The sequence below is a fragment of the Epargyreus clarus genome, unplaced genomic scaffold (genome assembly GCF_041222505.1).
Source record: "Epargyreus clarus isolate Ecla_fem2 unplaced genomic scaffold, WU_Ecla_fem_2.2 ptg000007l, whole genome shotgun sequence".
Classification (NCBI taxonomy): Eukaryota; Metazoa; Arthropoda; class Insecta; order Lepidoptera; family Hesperiidae; genus Epargyreus; species Epargyreus clarus.
In genome coordinates this window covers 12,767,627-12,785,346 of record NW_027332215.1, presented here as the reverse complement: position 1 = coordinate 12,785,346, position 17,720 = coordinate 12,767,627, and the positions used below count along the sequence as shown (strand labels likewise).

At 34.9% G+C, this 17,720-nt stretch overlaps 1 protein-coding gene across 5 annotated transcripts in view; it reads right to left on the bottom strand.

The window, feature by feature from the left end:
- SCaMC (Short Calcium-binding Mitochondrial Carrier) overlaps positions 1-17,720 on the bottom strand; it is a 49,049-nt gene that overhangs the window by 11,247 nt on the left and 20,082 nt on the right. Inside the window, exon 2 of one of the 5 annotated variants that reach the window (XM_073074716.1) lies at positions 13,835-13,973. The exons of 2 other annotated variants lie outside the window; for them this stretch is intronic. In XM_073074716.1, coding sequence (XP_072930817.1) covers positions 13,835-13,879 — 45 coding nt within the window. In that variant the 5' untranslated portion in view covers positions 13,880-13,973. Of the gene's footprint in view, positions 1-1,715; positions 1,776-1,883; positions 2,186-13,834; positions 13,974-17,720 lie in introns of those variants that run through there. 2 more of the 5 variants (XM_073074715.1, XM_073074717.1) reach the window with 2 other exon arrangements.

Below are 17,720 nucleotides of genomic sequence, written 5' to 3'. Positions count from 1 at the left end.
CTAATAACTGCAGTGTTAGGTGCTGCTGTGTTCCGGTTTGAAGGGTGTGGTAAGGGAGAAAGACTTTTCCGAGGCATTCCAGCTTAGTCCTCAGGGGTAGCGGCGCATCTGTGGCCGACCTCAGGTAGGAATATCTAATCCTATCTGGGGTTTATTACAGATGTCCATGGGCGGCAGTAGCCACTTACCATCAGGTTGACTGCATGCTCGTCTGCTACTCTTATATTATAAAAAAAAAAGTCACATGATAACCAATGACGAATTGAATCATGTGAATGAATGAGTACAAACTAATCAACACCAGTATAAGTTTGTTTAGCCTATATGATACGTTACACCTTCAGAATAAGTATGTTAAATTATTTAGCGCTCGCAGTGCTGATAAGATGAGCGTGACATTTCTTAATTGCATCATTTTGCTAGGTACGACAAAGAAAATTATTTAAATGCACTACCTTTACTTCCTTACTGTGTTTAGAGTTCAATATTATTTGTAGTATGCTATGGAAGAATGAAATAGTAAGTGATTCACATTTAAAAATAAATAATTCACTATAAAGAAGTCCTATTTGCAATTCAAACACATAAGATTGAATATTTTGATAAATTTAAAAATAGAGTTTCAAAGAAGCGGAAATTGAAGGAAGATTTACGCGTGCAATCAGTAGTTTAAAAATGTAAGAAGCGGAAATTGAAGGAAGATTTACGCGTGCAATCAGTAGTTTAAAAATGTAAAGTCATGTAACAGTTTTCGTAATTTGAAAATTATTTAGTTCGCTATAACTTCGCAGTGCACCGCTAAGCATGTTCGCAACACAAAGTTATTACGATTATCGCCCAAAATTAACATTTCAACGGATTTCTCCAAAAAATGGAATTCAAATTAACATAGAGATCACTGAGTAGATTTAGCTTTACAACTACCATCTCTGTGAATCACAGACGTAATCAGAACATAGTTTTAGAAAACAGGATGTTAACAAAGTAGTGCCCCAAAAAGGAATACCACCGTTATAATTTAAGTACACATGGATCTCATAATGAAATAAATCGCATTGCCAATTTGTTATAATTAATTGTTTTGTCAATAATAAAATTTTGATGCTCGAAACACAACTCGTAACTTCAATAAGATTAAGTCGGATAAGATAAAAAATAACAAAAAATACAATTAACGTAAATAGATAAGGATATTACTATGTCATTCAAGAATATTCTATGTGAATATGCTTTGATGTAGAGGTAACATTTCGACCATGGTCATTGGTCATGTACAATTTTACTGATTTGGTGCATAGTGAGTATACTTAATGACGTAGCTGTTCTTATATAATTACCGTATGTATTCGTATCTACGAAACTCATTCACGTGTTTGTAAAAATCTATTAAAAGCCGTTCCCTTGGCAACCAGCTTATATATACCACGTGAGTTCAGTTGCCGCCACCGCATTCCGCGATGCAAACTAAGAGACGAACAGTTTTAGAGGCATTCAGTAAATTGTGCACAAACCCCTGAATAACGAAATTTAATATAAATATGCTTATAAAGATATTGAAGATAAAAATATTCCTTGAAATCTTGAAGACGTTCCAAAAGTCAAACCACGTGCGTTTAAATTCGAAGCTCAAGGTTAGTGAAAGGTATATAATGAACAAAAAAAAATGGTATGGTACATTGACATGTGCAAAAAAAAAAAGAAAATTACTTTAATACCTTTAGAATCCATTCCCAAATGTCGGTATATGATTCCATATCCATTTTGCCAATTAATTATTAAAACACGTCTGTGGTGGAAACAATCCAAGAGCAGAACGAATAGTAACTAACTGACAGCAAGAATGAAATGCAAGACTAGCTAACCCGGAATTAGATTGCAATTACCTTTGCCAAACAACGGCGGAACACGATGAGAAAATCCTCGAAGACATCGCCGGTTCCACCTGTCACATCTTCTAACTCCAGAGACATTTTATCTAGTTTACTGCACGTAAATACGATAAAAGTATTATATTATAATATCATAGGTATATATTTATTAAACTATAAATAAGATCACAGACTAATTACTTCTTTGGAACTCGACAATCAGATCTAACGTAATACTTTAACTATTATAAATCGAGTGTGGTGACGGAACGCGACGGTAAACGCGACTCAATTCGCCAAGTAGCATTCTCACACTGAATAGTAACAGGACGGTGAGTAACCGACATTATCGCCAGCATGCTCGAGCGCGGAACCGCTCGCCGACGGTTGAATGTGGCGGGCGGTGGAATGATGTCGCCGGTTCTACTATTTAACCGGCATGACGTTACTTACTCCGAAGTCGATTCTCCATACAAACACACTGGTGACCGATAGCAGATAATGAAGGCGTGTTCGGGTCGAAATACAAGTTCAGAGGGGGCTCGCCCTCCACGTTTACTGGAGATAGCGACTGCGCGCTTAGCTTGTTAACGCGAAATTTGTTATACGACTTTGTCTCTATAAAAGTAGTATGAATGAATTATTTTGAAACATAGGTAAAAATAGAGCAGACGATACTGAAAAACCAAAAACAAAAGTATAATGACCCGGTTTTTTGTGGCTCATTAGCCTTATTTATACAAGATGCGTAATATTTCAATCGTAATAAGTTTACGTAAACAAATATTCTAGAAACCTTTACAAACATTAAGGGAATCTCATAACAAATAGTTTTAGAATGAGAGCTCTATAAAATACCAGAAAAATGCTTGACTGACTCTACATAAGTGTGGAAATCCTATTAGAGTACAAATTATTGCTATAACTTACGTGAACTCTAAGCAAATGTGTATAAAAGTTGTGTTAAATACATAAACAATGGTTACACCATTGTTTATGTATTTGTAAATGAAAATAATTCATTTATCTCCATATCTCCATATTTATTCCATATCTAAATGAAACTAATTCATTTAAAAATGTCCGACAATTTTATTTCACGTCCAGTCGTCTACGACGTATTATAATCAACAGCATTTCTCAAATTCTCATTCTCAAATTCACCCGCCAGAGCCACAAAATTTTCACTTCTACATATATTATTCTTTACATAATATAGCGTAATTATTTCTACGGGTCCGTACCCAAAGGTAAGAACGGAACCATGTCATTAGCCTGCACTGTCTTTCTATCGCAGGTCTCTATCACTGGAACCGTTACAGATATACTCTTGATTTTTTACATAGTATCTATAACGCTGGCCATTATAATCTTATAACAACAAACACTAATATCATAAAGCTTGAAAATAAATGGGAGGTTGGCAAACTAAAAACTTAATAGGTAGACAGTACAAATTTTCACAGTGCCTGTACTTCTATGACTGTTATGATAAAAAAATTCAAAAATCTGGTGGTACGAAACCCTCCGTGAGCGAGCGCACTTAGCCAGTTATTTTACGAGTACTGCCAATACGTAACACACAATAGATTTCTATATTCAATTGAGCTGTATGATTATTGGTATTTCAATAATGACATAAATATACTGGTAGATACTTAGAACTAATAAATTCATGTTATATTATATCTTGCACGTGGATAACTGAATTTTTTACAGAGGATGCATTACGATGGCCAAATTAAAAATAAAATAAAGTTGAATATTATAGGGGGTCTCCATACAACAAACCGGTGTTCTTTGGCATTTTTCGATTTAATTGTTAAACCGTACTAGGAAGACAGTTAAAATGTTTACAATCCGTTTACAATACTTGGCGATTTTTTGTAGTACAGAAGCCTCCGTGTGCGAGTTTGACTGTTACTTGGCCAATTATTTTAATATTAAGCACAAACAGTTAATCGAAACATTGTTGGAAACACGTGTATAGATTTAATTTAATTTTCAAATTGCGTAAGAGTAAAGGAAATAGTCATTGCACTCCAAATACGTGACGAATGTATTTTAGACGATAAGGCTATACTTACAAGTTGTGAAAGGCGTATTTGTAGGAGGCATTGGTAGCGACAATATACACCTATCGCCTAATATTTGTATTAGAGACTTAGAATTTATGAGTATCTGTTTAGTCTGATATGATTTAATGAAATTTAATATAAATGAAAAAAGCGTTTTAAGAAAATCTTGAATCAATTAAAGCTGAATCTTACACAATAATGTGTCAAATTCATGTCTTCCTAAATCGCTTCACTATTTGTCTAAAGTAGCAGCAAAAGTCCAGTCCGTCTAAATTCTACGGACACATGTATAGCAACTTTAGGTAATTTTACTTGTGCTCAATTTCAACAAGCTCAAAGAAATAGCATACTAGCTACTTTGAGTATCGGCGTTTGGCCATTGCATCGATGCTTCTTCACGTTTTGGCGATACTGCATTCGGTCGTGGTATCGGAAATGAGCGTTTTGACTTACTTTCTACACTTAGCTCTCAAAAACGTGGGGGATGTCCTTTCGAGCTTTTGAAACAAAAACCATTTAATCTGCCGCTGAAAATACCTTGCAGCTTAGGACTCTTATATTTGATGGTATATATGCTAATGTAACCGTAGCACATCCTTCAATCCTGAATACAACAACGCCGCCGCAGACAGAAACAATAGTGACAATAATACTGATCCGACATAAGACATAAGACATAAGACAATCAACAATACTGATCCGAGGCAACCGAAGCCGAAATATCGTCATCATTGCAAACTAAAGACTTCAAAAAAATGCGACTGAAATTGAAAATTCAATGTAGCGAGTCCGTCTCTACAATACCTATAGTTCTTCGTCAACGTCATAAATCAGATGCAAATTAAGGATGCAATATAAGTGTTAGCTCGATTTAAAAAAGGAAGGACAAGGATCTAGTAAGAACCGAACGAGACCAGTGTCGTAATTGCCAGGACCCAGTCATTGAGTGTCCAGTGTCAGCCGAGAGCTATAAGATATAATTGGATAACCCTACACGATTAAAATATAACCGTTTGGAAATATTAATTCTAATAACAATTTTATTATTATTTTGCTATTTTGATATTTTGGAGCATAATAAGTTAATTACTTTAATTTTCTAAGTACCGCTTAAAAGCTTTAAGCGACTTTACAATAACATCGTCAACCCGCTATTGTCCCACTGCTGAGGCTCTCCTTTTAAAAATGAGTGGAGTGTGGGCTATAGCTTACCACGCTGGCCTAGTGCAAATTGATAAACTTAACACTCTATTTTAAATTACTCTCAGACAATGTTCCTCACGATGTTTTCCTTCGCCGTTTAAGCATATGATAATTATTTATTAATACGCATATAATTCCGAAATATTATAGTTACATGCCAAGAAATCAAACCTCAAACCCTTCGATTGAAAAGGCGTTCAAACTCTTGGATTGTTTGCATTTTATAAAGTCCTGGAAATTGACAAAATCTACGTGTTTGGGCACATAATATGTGAGGAACATTCTCCATCCATGGAACATTCTTATATGGTCCACTTCGTAACCCTTCTCTAATACTCTAAATGTGTCTAAATCAATAGTGCATAAGTGTGGAATAATAATCCATTTGGATTAAAAATTCTCGTATAACAAAAGCTACGAGTAAGTACTTACTAGTAAGTAACACAAGCACAGAATTGATGTTAACTACATACAGTATGTACTTAACGTCAATTCTAAAGCAAAATGCCTGAAAAACCGGTCGTACAGCAAACCGCTGAAACATTAAATAATTGAATATAATTTTATGAAGAATCTTACTTCTAAAAAATCGTCTCGTATTGAAATTATTACATTTCAATACAATATGTATTACAAGAAATTGCTTGCTCTACAACGTGTGAAGTAGATAAAATAAGACTAGATAAGGCAATAACTAGTTTTCTAGGTAAAATAGTTGATCAAGATAAAGATAGGTGAGAAATAGAGCGATTAGAACTGTATAAAAGACAAATTATATCGTATATTTTCACAAGACGTCTATATATCAAAATAATATATTTTATTAATATTTCATAATCAGACTCTTGTTTACATTTTTGGTGACCTTTGGTGATCTTTACTACAATAGGGTTTTACGCACACATACATTAACTTGTAAATTTGATTTATTACGTAAGTTGTTCATGTTTATAAAATATTCAGATACAAATAGCTGTTTGCGATAATCTTATCTTGAACGTGGATCTACGTCATCAAACAATCAGAGAGTAAAATACGCCGTAAAATTCAAACAAGAGTGAAAACTTACTTCCTGTAGAATTTTATATGGTAACATGTTTCTATTTATGTATAACATATATTTATTTGTAAATAACTGTTTACATATTTGTCTCGAATACGTACTATATTTGGGTCTATTCCACTTTGATCCATTGGGTGATTATCTTCCACTCAATAGTGCATTTTGATCACCTGGCACACCTGGCAAAATATCACATTTTCTTAAGTCGCCTACGATCACCCAGGTGATCAAAGTGGAATAGACATATTTTATATTTGTAAAAATAATACCGTGCCCCCAGATAATTACGAAAGGTAATATTTCTTCATATATGCTGCGTTGGACACTACTATCCTTTGCAAACGCTTAGCACAAAGATTAATTGGTACATAACAATGTAAGTACATTATATGTACATTGTACACGCTACCGTATAATCTGTGTAGAGATCCGGTTCATCGTATCAACCACGCCAGTTATGGTCCATCCTACACAGTATGGAACATTCGCACCAACGCTTTGGAATACCTATTGCCCTTAATATTCGGCTCACATAATATAATACCAATAAATTTGACATTTTTGGGATACCACATATTAAAAAGGTGCAAAAAATGTTATCTTGTTTAGCATTTCTTTATTATGAATACGAATTTTTAATAATCTAGGTATATTGTGAATTATAAATAAAACATTTTTGTACATTACATTATTAGTGTCATACAAAAGATCCTCCTCGAATATTAATCATCATTTTGAAATAAATATTTTGGAACATTAATCATATTTTAATTAATATTGTAATTAAATAACAACTTAAAATGAATTAATATAATAATTGCCCACGCAATAAAGGTAAACGTTTGTTTTCGTTTTTGGTGTTAATGCTTTGATTAACTTTTACACTACGCTTAACTTAGTGGTATACTACGTTTAGCAACACAACATTTTTAATGTTTTAAAGTCGTTGTTTTGTGCTTATATTGGTAGATTTATTCTAATTTGTGATGACCGCAAAGTATTGTTTATATTACTCATTGGGGTGTCGGAAGCGTAAAAGAATGGGATGCGTGACCCATGGTAGAGCACTTGCGCGTTTTCGTGCTTCGAAGGGCACTTTGTGCATCGGCCCCGGTTTGTCATTTATCAGAGGGAACGTTAAACCTAATTGGAGAGTTCATGAGCGGTTTGGAAACAGCTGTCGCTAATTGAAGCGGAAATATTGAAACGCCACATTTCCCGACGATGCGTGACGCGTGTTGAATCAAATCTATATTTTTCAAAGACCTTATGGACATTCGACGCGAAATCATGATGATGCGATTTTGGATTCAATTCGCCACCATTTTTAGGGTTCCGTACCCAAAGGATAAAAACGAAACCCTATTACCAATCCTCCGTTTTCTGTTAAAATATTAAAATATATTATCTGTACAATTAAAAATTTCGTGCCTTCCATCTAATGTCTTTTTCATGATCTGTGACACTTGTCTATTCTCTCTACTCTGCGGAACATTGTAAAGTGAATGTAAAGATTTTCAAAGCAATCCAATAAAATCCGATTAATCCACATATCAGTCATTTAATTGTATCAGGTTAAGGGCCCAGAATAGCCCGAGTGATCATAAAAGATTAGTAATCTGTAAAAGTGTGATTTCGGCAAGCCGGCAAATACTTAACCTAAAAGTATTCACGCGTACAAGATGTCTTCCAGCAATCCGTTAACATTAATAGAAAAATTAAGCGGCCGAGACAATTACTCAACGTGGAGATTTGCTGTGAAAACATATTTACAGCACGAGGAACTCTGGGATTGCGTTGAGAAAGGCTGTACTGACTCCAAACGCGATACCAAAGCGAAGTCAAAAATAATATTGTTGGTTGACTCCACTAATTACGTTCACATACAAGAGGCTGAAAGCGCGAAGGAAGTATGGGACAATCTTGCCAAAGCCTTCGATGACTCAGGGCTGACACGCCGTGTTGGATTGCTTCGGGAACTGTGCACAACCACACTGACAGGTTGCCAAAATGTAGAGGAGTACGTCAGTAAAATCATGACGACAGCACACAAACTGAGAAATATTGGGTTTAAAGTAGACGATGAGTGGTTAGGAACCTTATTGCTCTCCGGTCTACCCGAGTCATATCAACCCATGATAATTGCAATTGAAAGTTCAGGACTCAAAATAAGTTCAGATTCTGTTAAATCGAAAATTCTACAAGATGTTAAAATGAGTGAAAGTCAAACTTCAGCATTTGCAACTAAGACGAACTTCATAAGGAAAGGAAATAAAAAGTTTATTCCAAAAGGACCTCGGTGCTATTCCTGTAACAAGTATGGACATATCAGCACGGAATGTAAGTCCAAGAAGAAAAATAAAGCAGAAAGCTCAAGTTATGCTGCTGCATTCATTGCTTCTAATAACAGCAGTGATGCTTGGTATGTTGACTCCGGAGCCTCTGCACACATGACCAGACACTGTGACTTATTGTCACATCAGAAAGAATCAGTAATCAAAACAATCAAGGTTGCCAATGAAAAATGTTTACCAGTGAAATGTTCGGGGCAATTGAGTCTAGATGTTTGTGATGAAACAGTGCAGTAAAGTTTTACTTCAGAATGTGCTTTTTGTGCCAGAGCTGGCTACTAATTTATTATCTGTTAGCCAAATAATTAGAAATGGTGGCCAAGTTAAATTCAATAGCAAAGGATGTGTTATTCTGAACAAATATAACACTATAGTGGGAACAGCAGATTTAGTGAACAATATGTATCGACTAAATATGTATAACGAACATGCTTACATATCTGATGTTGTAGAAAATGATGCATATTTATGGCACCAGCGAATGGGCCATCTGAATTTCAATGACTTAAATAAAATGATTGAAAATACTGAAGGTATGAAAGTACTAAAGAAACAGGATAACAATTTAACATGCATAACATGCCTAGAAGCAAAACAGGCACGATTGCCCTTCAAAAACAAAGGTACACGTGCCTCAAAACTCCTTGAACTAGTGCATTCCGATGTGTGTGGTCCAATGGAGACAGAATCTCTTGGCGGAGCAAAGTATTTCCTAACCTTTACCGATGATTTTTCAAAGAAGATATTTGTTTATTTCCTACGAAAGAAATCAGAAGTAATCGAGAAATTGAAAGAATTTAAAAGATATGTAGAAAATCAAACAGAATGTAAAATCAAGTGCCTTCGAACTGATAATGGCCTCGAGTTCATTAACAACAGTGTCTCTGAGCTACTAAAAGGTAATGGAATTGTACATCAAACCACAGTGCCTTATACACCGCAGCAAAATGGAGTTGCTGAACGATTAAATAGAACTTTAATAGAAAAAGCCAAAAGTATGTTACTTAATGCAAAATTATCTAAACAGTATTGGGCAGAAGCCATTCAAACTGCTGCTTATCTATTAAACAGAATACCAACAAAATCATTGTCATATAAAACTCCTGAGGAGATGTGGTCTGGAACAAAACCAAGTGTTAGTCACCTGCGTGTGTTTGGTTGTGAAGCCATGGTGCACTTACCAAAAGAGAAAACAAAGAAATGGGATCCAAAAGCAAGGAATGCCATATTCATTGGTTACTGTAGTGACACCAAAGGCTACAGGTTCATAATTCCTACCTCTGGATTAATTGTGAAAAGCAGAGATGCAGTTTTTCTAGAATCAACTGTTGTAAGAAACTATGTTCCGGTGGACTTAACTGAATCAAAGAAGGAGTCTGTAAATGAAGAATTATCGTGTGACAGTCAACAATTAAGTTCCACAAAGTCCTCCAGTAGTTGTGAAGAGTATGAATCTTATGATTCATCACCAAACAGCAGCATCTATGTACCAGACAGGAAAATTGACAACCTACCAGTCTCTAATGTCACATTAAGGCCAAGAAACAAACAACTACAATCTAAAACTGAAGATTTTGAAACATATCTATGCTACAATGAAGGAAGTCTAGATGTACCTCTGACCTACAAAGACGCAATGAAATCGGCCAATGCAGAGAAATGGAAAATGTCAATAGGTGAAGAACTACAATCACATAGTCAAAATAATACATGGACATTGGTCAAGGAACCAGAAAATGCCAAAGTGATTGGATGCAAATGGGTATTCAAAGTGAAAGATGAACCAACAGGTCCAAGATACAAGTCCCGTCTGTGTGCTAAGGGATATGCACAAACCAAAGGAATCGACTATGATGAAACCTTCTCACCTACGGTCAGGTATGACTCTGTACGTTTACTTTTATCTATAGCTGCTGAACAAAACCTTGAAATAATTCAATTTGATGTAAAGACAGCTTTTCTCTATGGAGAATTGAAAGAACATATATTCATGGTTCCACCTGAGGGCTTAGAATGTCCACCTAATACTGTGTGTAAGCTTAATAAATCAATCTATGGTCTGAAACAAGCCCCCAGGTGCTGGAATGATACATTTAACACAGTGTTACAAAAGTTCGGTTTTGTCAAAAGCTTGGCTGATCAGTGTGTCTATGTTGGTCAAGTTAAAGGAATTAAATGTTATTTATGCCTTTATGTAGATGATGGCCTTCTAATGTCAAAAGAAAAGTTAGTCTTGAAAGAAGTAATTGATGAATTGAAAACAAGCTTTGACATAAAGACTTGTATTCCTTCTAATTTTGTGGGCATGCAAATATATAGAAATAAAAGACACATTTTTATTCATCAAAGTAAATACATTGAAAAATTATTAGAAAAGTTTAACATGAGCTGTGCTAATCCCAACAGTATTCCAGCAGATCCTCATGTGAAGCTCCAGAAAAGTGAGACGGTACCCGACAACAATCTACCATACAGAGAAGCAGTTGGATCACTTATACACCTAGCGACTGTGAGCAGACCTGACATTATGTATGCAGTTAGTCTGGTAAGTCAGTTCTTGCACAATTATAATGAGTCTCACTGGAGTGCTGTAAAGAAAATATTGAAGTATTTACGAGGGACCATTGACCTGGGTTTAAGTTATCAGTGTAAGCCACTGTCTTCAGATCTAGTTGGCTATTGTGATGCGGATTATGCCAATGATATAACAACAAGGCGATCTATGACAGGATATGTCTTTATAAAAAATGGAGCTGCAATAACTTGGTCCAGTCAACGCCAGCAAACTATAGCCTTATCAACCACTGAGGCTGAATTTATGGCTGCCTGTGCAGCCACCAAAGAAACAATGTGGTTGAAATACTTATTAAGTGATTTAGGAGAGTATAAACAAAACTCTGTGTGCCTACATATTGACAATCTAAGTGCTATAAATGTAATTAAAAACAGTGAATTTCACAAAAGATGCAAGCATATAGACATTAAGTATAACTTTGTGAAAGAAAAGTATAATGAAAAAATTATTTCTTTAAAGTATGTAAGCACAGATCATCAGTTTGCTGATATTTTTACAAAAGCATTACCTCGAGATAGATTTAAGTTGTTAAGAGGTAACATTGGTATGTTAAATATAGAAACTTAATATATATTTTTTAAAAATTAATTTTGTGTTTGAAGGAAGGCTCTCATTTGAAGGAAGTGTTAAAATATTAAAATATATTATCTGTACAATTAAAAATTTCGTGCCTTCCATCTAATGTCTTTTTCATGATCTGTGACACTTGTCTATTCTCTCTACTCTGCGGAACATTGTAAAGTGAATGTAAAGATTTTCAAAGCAATCCAATAAAATCCGATTAATCCACATATCAGTCATTTAATTGTATCATTTTCTGCCCGTCTGTCTGCTTGTCACAGGACTCTATCTCTTGAACAACCAGTATAACAGATAAACACTGGATCCTTTTACAGACTAGGTATAGAGTAACGATGGCTGCCACTAGTTAGACTAAGGTATAAGTTAGAACCCCTCATACGCCTTTGATACCATACCACAAAAATAAAATAAATAATAAATATTTTTATTAATTATATAAATATTTTTATTATTTATTTTATTTTGCAGTTGAATTAGGAAGTAGCCAAGCCGGGTAAGGACTGAATACATTATGTGTGATCAGTATATCACTCAAATTTAGTTACGTTAATAGTTACACCTATATTGTCGCGGCCTTGAAACCAGTACTGAGTAATGCATGACTAAATAAAAAAGTAAAGTAATGTTACATAGTGAAACAAAAAACATTTGCTTGACAAGTTCTCCTACAAGACTAGTTGGACTATGTAGGCCATGCTCTGTACTCATGAATTTGGAATGGGAAATGTCGGGAAATACAGAAAACATGTTAATTTTAGAACACGTCATTATGACACGAGCAAAAAACATGTCAACGTAGCGGTATAACGTCATTAGCGGAGTGACGTCACGAGGCAGATGGCCGGCCATTAAATCTGTTGTGAACTGGTTATATCCAGATCACCAAATTGTTGACACAGACGTTGAAACTAACGACTTCGAGCGCTAATGACTGTGCAGGTACATATTCGGCTGGCTTTCTTTATTCTTTCCTAGAATCGTATGTATCATTAGAAAACTTGTTTTAATGTTATATTTACGTAATTATCTTTTAACTATTCGTATTAATTATATAGAAATCACACAATCAGACACTTACCCATAATATAGATTTGATTGATTTTATTTTGGGTTCCGTACCCAAAGGGTAAAACTGGAACCCTATTACTAAACCTCCGCTGTCGGTCCGTCTGTCACAGGGGTCTATCTCCTGAACCGTAATATACATTTTAAATTTATACAGAGTATGTATAATAGTGGCCGCTTTGTTGTTATAACAAATACTAAAAATAAAAAAATGAAAACAACTGGGGAGTGCTATACTAGAAACGTTTCTCGACGTTTTTCGCTTTATCTATTGAATCGAATTACGTAGTCAGTTAAAATTTTCACAGAGCATGTACTTTAATGACTGCTATAACAACAAATACTAACAAAAAAGAGAAATGAAAATTTTGGCCGTACGAAACCCTCCGGCTGCGAGTTCTACTTGCACTTGGCCAATTTTTTATATTCTGATCTTTTTGGTAACGTAGGAACGTGTGAATAATGATACTATGTTATATAAGTATTCGGATACATGTTATTTATTGAGATGAATAACATATTTACTTTAATTTCTCAGATAATTATATATAATAATTTAATTCATACATAATTACCGTATAATTAACTTAATGTGAAACATTTAAAGAAAGAAACAATGGAAACCGCAAAGGAACAAATAATAATAATTGTTTTAATGTATTTCTTATCAAGTATTTACAAAAAAATATAGAAAAACCGCTTCAATATAACATCAATGGATGCTAGGACCCACAATGGTGGTTCCAAAATTGATTTGATCAACACAAACAAGACGATAAAACGTGTCCAATGTCTACGGCTATATCAGAAAATCTTGACAGCACTCTTCAGCTTGAACTGACAGCAGCTTGAAGTCTTTTACTAGTAGGTAGTTGCTGACTCCAATCCAATGTTCCTCGTTTCCAAGCCGATTATTCGAGCCATGTATTGAACGTGGAACCTAGTTATGGTCTACTATAATCCTTACATGTAAGTCCATCATTCCTAAAGAGATATTTCGCTTGGCAACAACATTAATGATAAAAAATCTGTACACGAACAGCACTTACCGACTTCAGTATAAACAGGCTGAATAAGCAATGAGCTGTCCACATCCAGATGACCAATAGCCGTCGAGGAAGAATGGTTCTCGAATGGCGACGACGTCTAGGCAAGAGCACAGTTCGCCCGACCAGGTGGACTGATGACCTGAAGAAGACAGCGGGACACCGTTGGTTCCAAAGAACATAAGACATGCAACACCAATTAGTACCGACAATACCCTAATGCTGATAGAATTACGTATAAGAAATTAATTATCACTTGCTTAAACGGTGAAGGAAAACATCGTGAGGAAACCTGCACACCTGAGAGATTTTATAAAAAACAAAAGAAACTCAAAGGTATGTGAAGTCTACCAATACGCACTTGACCGGCGAGGTCGACTATGGCCTAATCCTTCTCATTCTGTGAGGAGACCCTGTGTCAAACAGTGGGACAATAATGGCTTTTTGATGATGATGATAGAGTTACCGATGAAGTTCAAAATCCTTCCAATTAACAAATCGTTACAACAACAAGCATTTAAGTTTAAAGCATAATCGCTCTTAATAATGTTAAAGATGAGAAAGAGCAAAGTACAAAAATGAAATGACTTTCAATGTGAAATTAATACCTATATTTTCAGAAACACCTGAATAAACACAGACTTACAATCTATGACGTACAATGTGACGTTGGATTCAATTTAATTGTATTGTATTGTATCTGAGTTGTCAAGGCGGAAGAACTTCGTGGTTCTGTTATTTCGTCATATTGTTATAGATGCTGGTGTGTTTTGTTTTGAAGATAAGGGTGCCTTTCCACTAGAGATGTGCGAGATAGACGTCAAAACAAAAATATTTAATTAAAAGTAGAACTATTTTTGAACGTCAATATCCACCGCCACTTCGATGCGCTATGGACTGGTCTCAAATTCAAATCCACCATTAGGGTAGCTTGATTTTCGAATCGATGTTAAAGAAATGCCTTCACTAACTAACGTGCATATCTCTGGTCAAAGGCGCCCTAAACCTTGTGGCAAAACTAAAAACACCTTGTACTTAGTTAATCTAGCTACCAGATTCAGGTCATACACGTTCCTGTTAGACATAACTTTTGTTACAACTGCAGATGGACTGCAGTGATCACTTAAAATCCTGTTGAGAACAAAGCCGTTTACTACATTACATAAAAATCTACAAATTTTAATATTTTCATTGGACAATTTCAAACACGCATCATGCTTCATGCAGCATAAATAAAAAAAAATCCCCATATATTTTTTAAACATATGCTTCCATATATATACCTACGTGCCACGATTTACTTTTCTTGATTTCATTTCCAAACGAGAGATATTCGTACACATTACTACCAATGTAACTAATCATTTCAACAGCTTTTCAAATATTTAAATTTGGGCAATTGACCTTACACAGTCAATCGGCTGAACATTGCTAGGGAGTCTAGCAAACAATTGCGAAGACCGTCAAGTTAATTGCAATGTCAGACGACACGAGTAGCCACTATATTAGATGAATAATTTAATGACATTAATTTATAGCAACATTGTCTTTCTACTTCTAGTTAACTGATCTTCATTATGTTTAGCCTTAAAGAGCTTCATTAGATTTAAACAGTATTATCTAATATAAAGATTTCACTTTTAATGTCACCTGTATACGTATGCATTGATTTTATTTTATAGTACTTGGAACTTGATGCCGTTTTACATATATACAACACGTACCTACTTACTCATCATATTAACTGTGCGAGATCGTGTCACGTGATACAATTAAGCTGGCAGTTTTTTGTTAATCTCAGTCTTAATGTTAAGTATTAATCTTAATAGGCCACGTCTGATGACTCAACACACATCAGATGCCTACCACTACCACTCCATCACACTGGTATGAGTAATGTCCGGTTTGAGAAAAATGTCATAGGTACCTATGCATTTTCCCTGTAGTCTCGGGACTAGAATAATAATAATAATAATACTTTATTTGACCAAAAATGTTACAAAGTTAATATGATACATACTAAATTAGCTTAGTGTTTAACAAAATATTTCAGAAGGCATTGTCTGCCGTGCTAGGTGTTACCCTGTATTACAGCATACATCGCCCACCCCCAAGTTATTTTAACTATAAAAACAAACTAGCTAATTAAAATTAATAGTAACACATTGTGCTTATATTTCTAGTTAGTTGTGTAGTGTAAAACCTCTCTGTGTGTTATATGAGATGATGTGTGAGTGTGTGTGAGAGGGTGTGTAAGTGTATGTATGTCCATAAATATTATATATGTAATATTATATATAAATATTTATATATAATATTTTTATATGTTATATATTTTATTTTACAGTTTATCATTATTTAAATGTTAGGTATTAAACTATTACATTTATTAATTTTTCTGTTTCTTCATAAGATAAGTTTTGCAGATATTCAATTACTTTCTGTTTACATAAATGGGTAGAGAGGGTATAAATGTCCTTATGTCTGTTTATTTTATTATAAATATATGGACCTAGGAAGCAATAAAATCCCCGAAAGAATGATGTATTATAATGAGGTAGTTTACATACTTTGTAATGTCTACGCTTACTTATTAATGATTCATTAAAGGTTAATGTTTTATGTTTTTTCAGAATGATGAAAAGTAGAAACAATTGTCGTACTGTTAAGACTTCGCATGATTTGTATAATAATTCAGTAGGGTATCGAAACGGTAGAAAATTGCAAATTTTAAGTATCGCTCTTTGCGCAACTTCTAGAATAGGGCTACGGTATCCCCTGCCGGTCGTAAGAAGCGACTAAAAGGGCATTCCGGGGTTGCGGGCGTCAACATTAGGAGCTCGAACCGTCCAGCAAGCAAGCCCGGGAAGTATGACGTTGTGTGTGGCCGCATACCGTCGTAAACACCAGGTGTACGGTAGGAGCGTAAACTGCTCCCCCAGGGCAAAGCCCAATAGGGGCGCTCGGAGGACTCCGGTTGTGTCCCATCCCGGAGTTCTCCACCAAGCGCTGAGGATGGCCACCGGAGGGGTTTTAGTTTACACCGGGGTTTAGGTTTTAGCGGCAAAAATTCCACATAACCCGGCGTCACTCCCACGTCGTCGGGTACCTTTCGAAGGTTCCCCGCTCGTAAACAAAAACGAACATACCTTTGCATGAAAACATATGCAAATAGAATGTCAGACATACAAAAGATAAAAATGTATTACGATTTCTTTAGTCACATTATAAAACCCACTTAATCTAGATTAGAGTAACCGCCGTCGCGGATTTGTCATTGTCAAGTAAAAGATATGTGTATTACGTTTATCTTATCAATTTTAGAGGAAACAAATTATATGGTAAAAAGTAAATATTTTCTGTTCACACAAAAATAATGTGTAATGTTATATTAACATTAGAAGCAAATGCTTTAAGTAACGTGGTATAATGTTAATGCCAGCAATATAGTTAAATGTATGTGAATCATTGTTGACAACCAAATAATTATAGAACAACTACAATTACACGGGGCGAACTCTACAATTACCTATCTATGTATTTAAAAGTTATAACTGAAATCATAGTAGGTATACTCGTTTTAGTTACAATATATTCAAACAACGCTGTATGAAAATGTTAGTATGATACTTACACATGTGATGTTTTTATTATGAAATCAGTATTTTTATCTAATCCGACATATTAAAGGTAAGAGGAATATAAATAATACCTACTATAAACATTATACCCGTGGCATAGGATTCAATATATAAAACCAGTTAGGTTAGTTAATATAACCACAAATTTTTACTTAACAGCAGCAGTAATTAACCTGCTGTGGTCTGGTTTTAAAGTGAGGTAAGAAACTTATAAGACCTTATCATTTGGACTGCAGGGAGGACTCTTA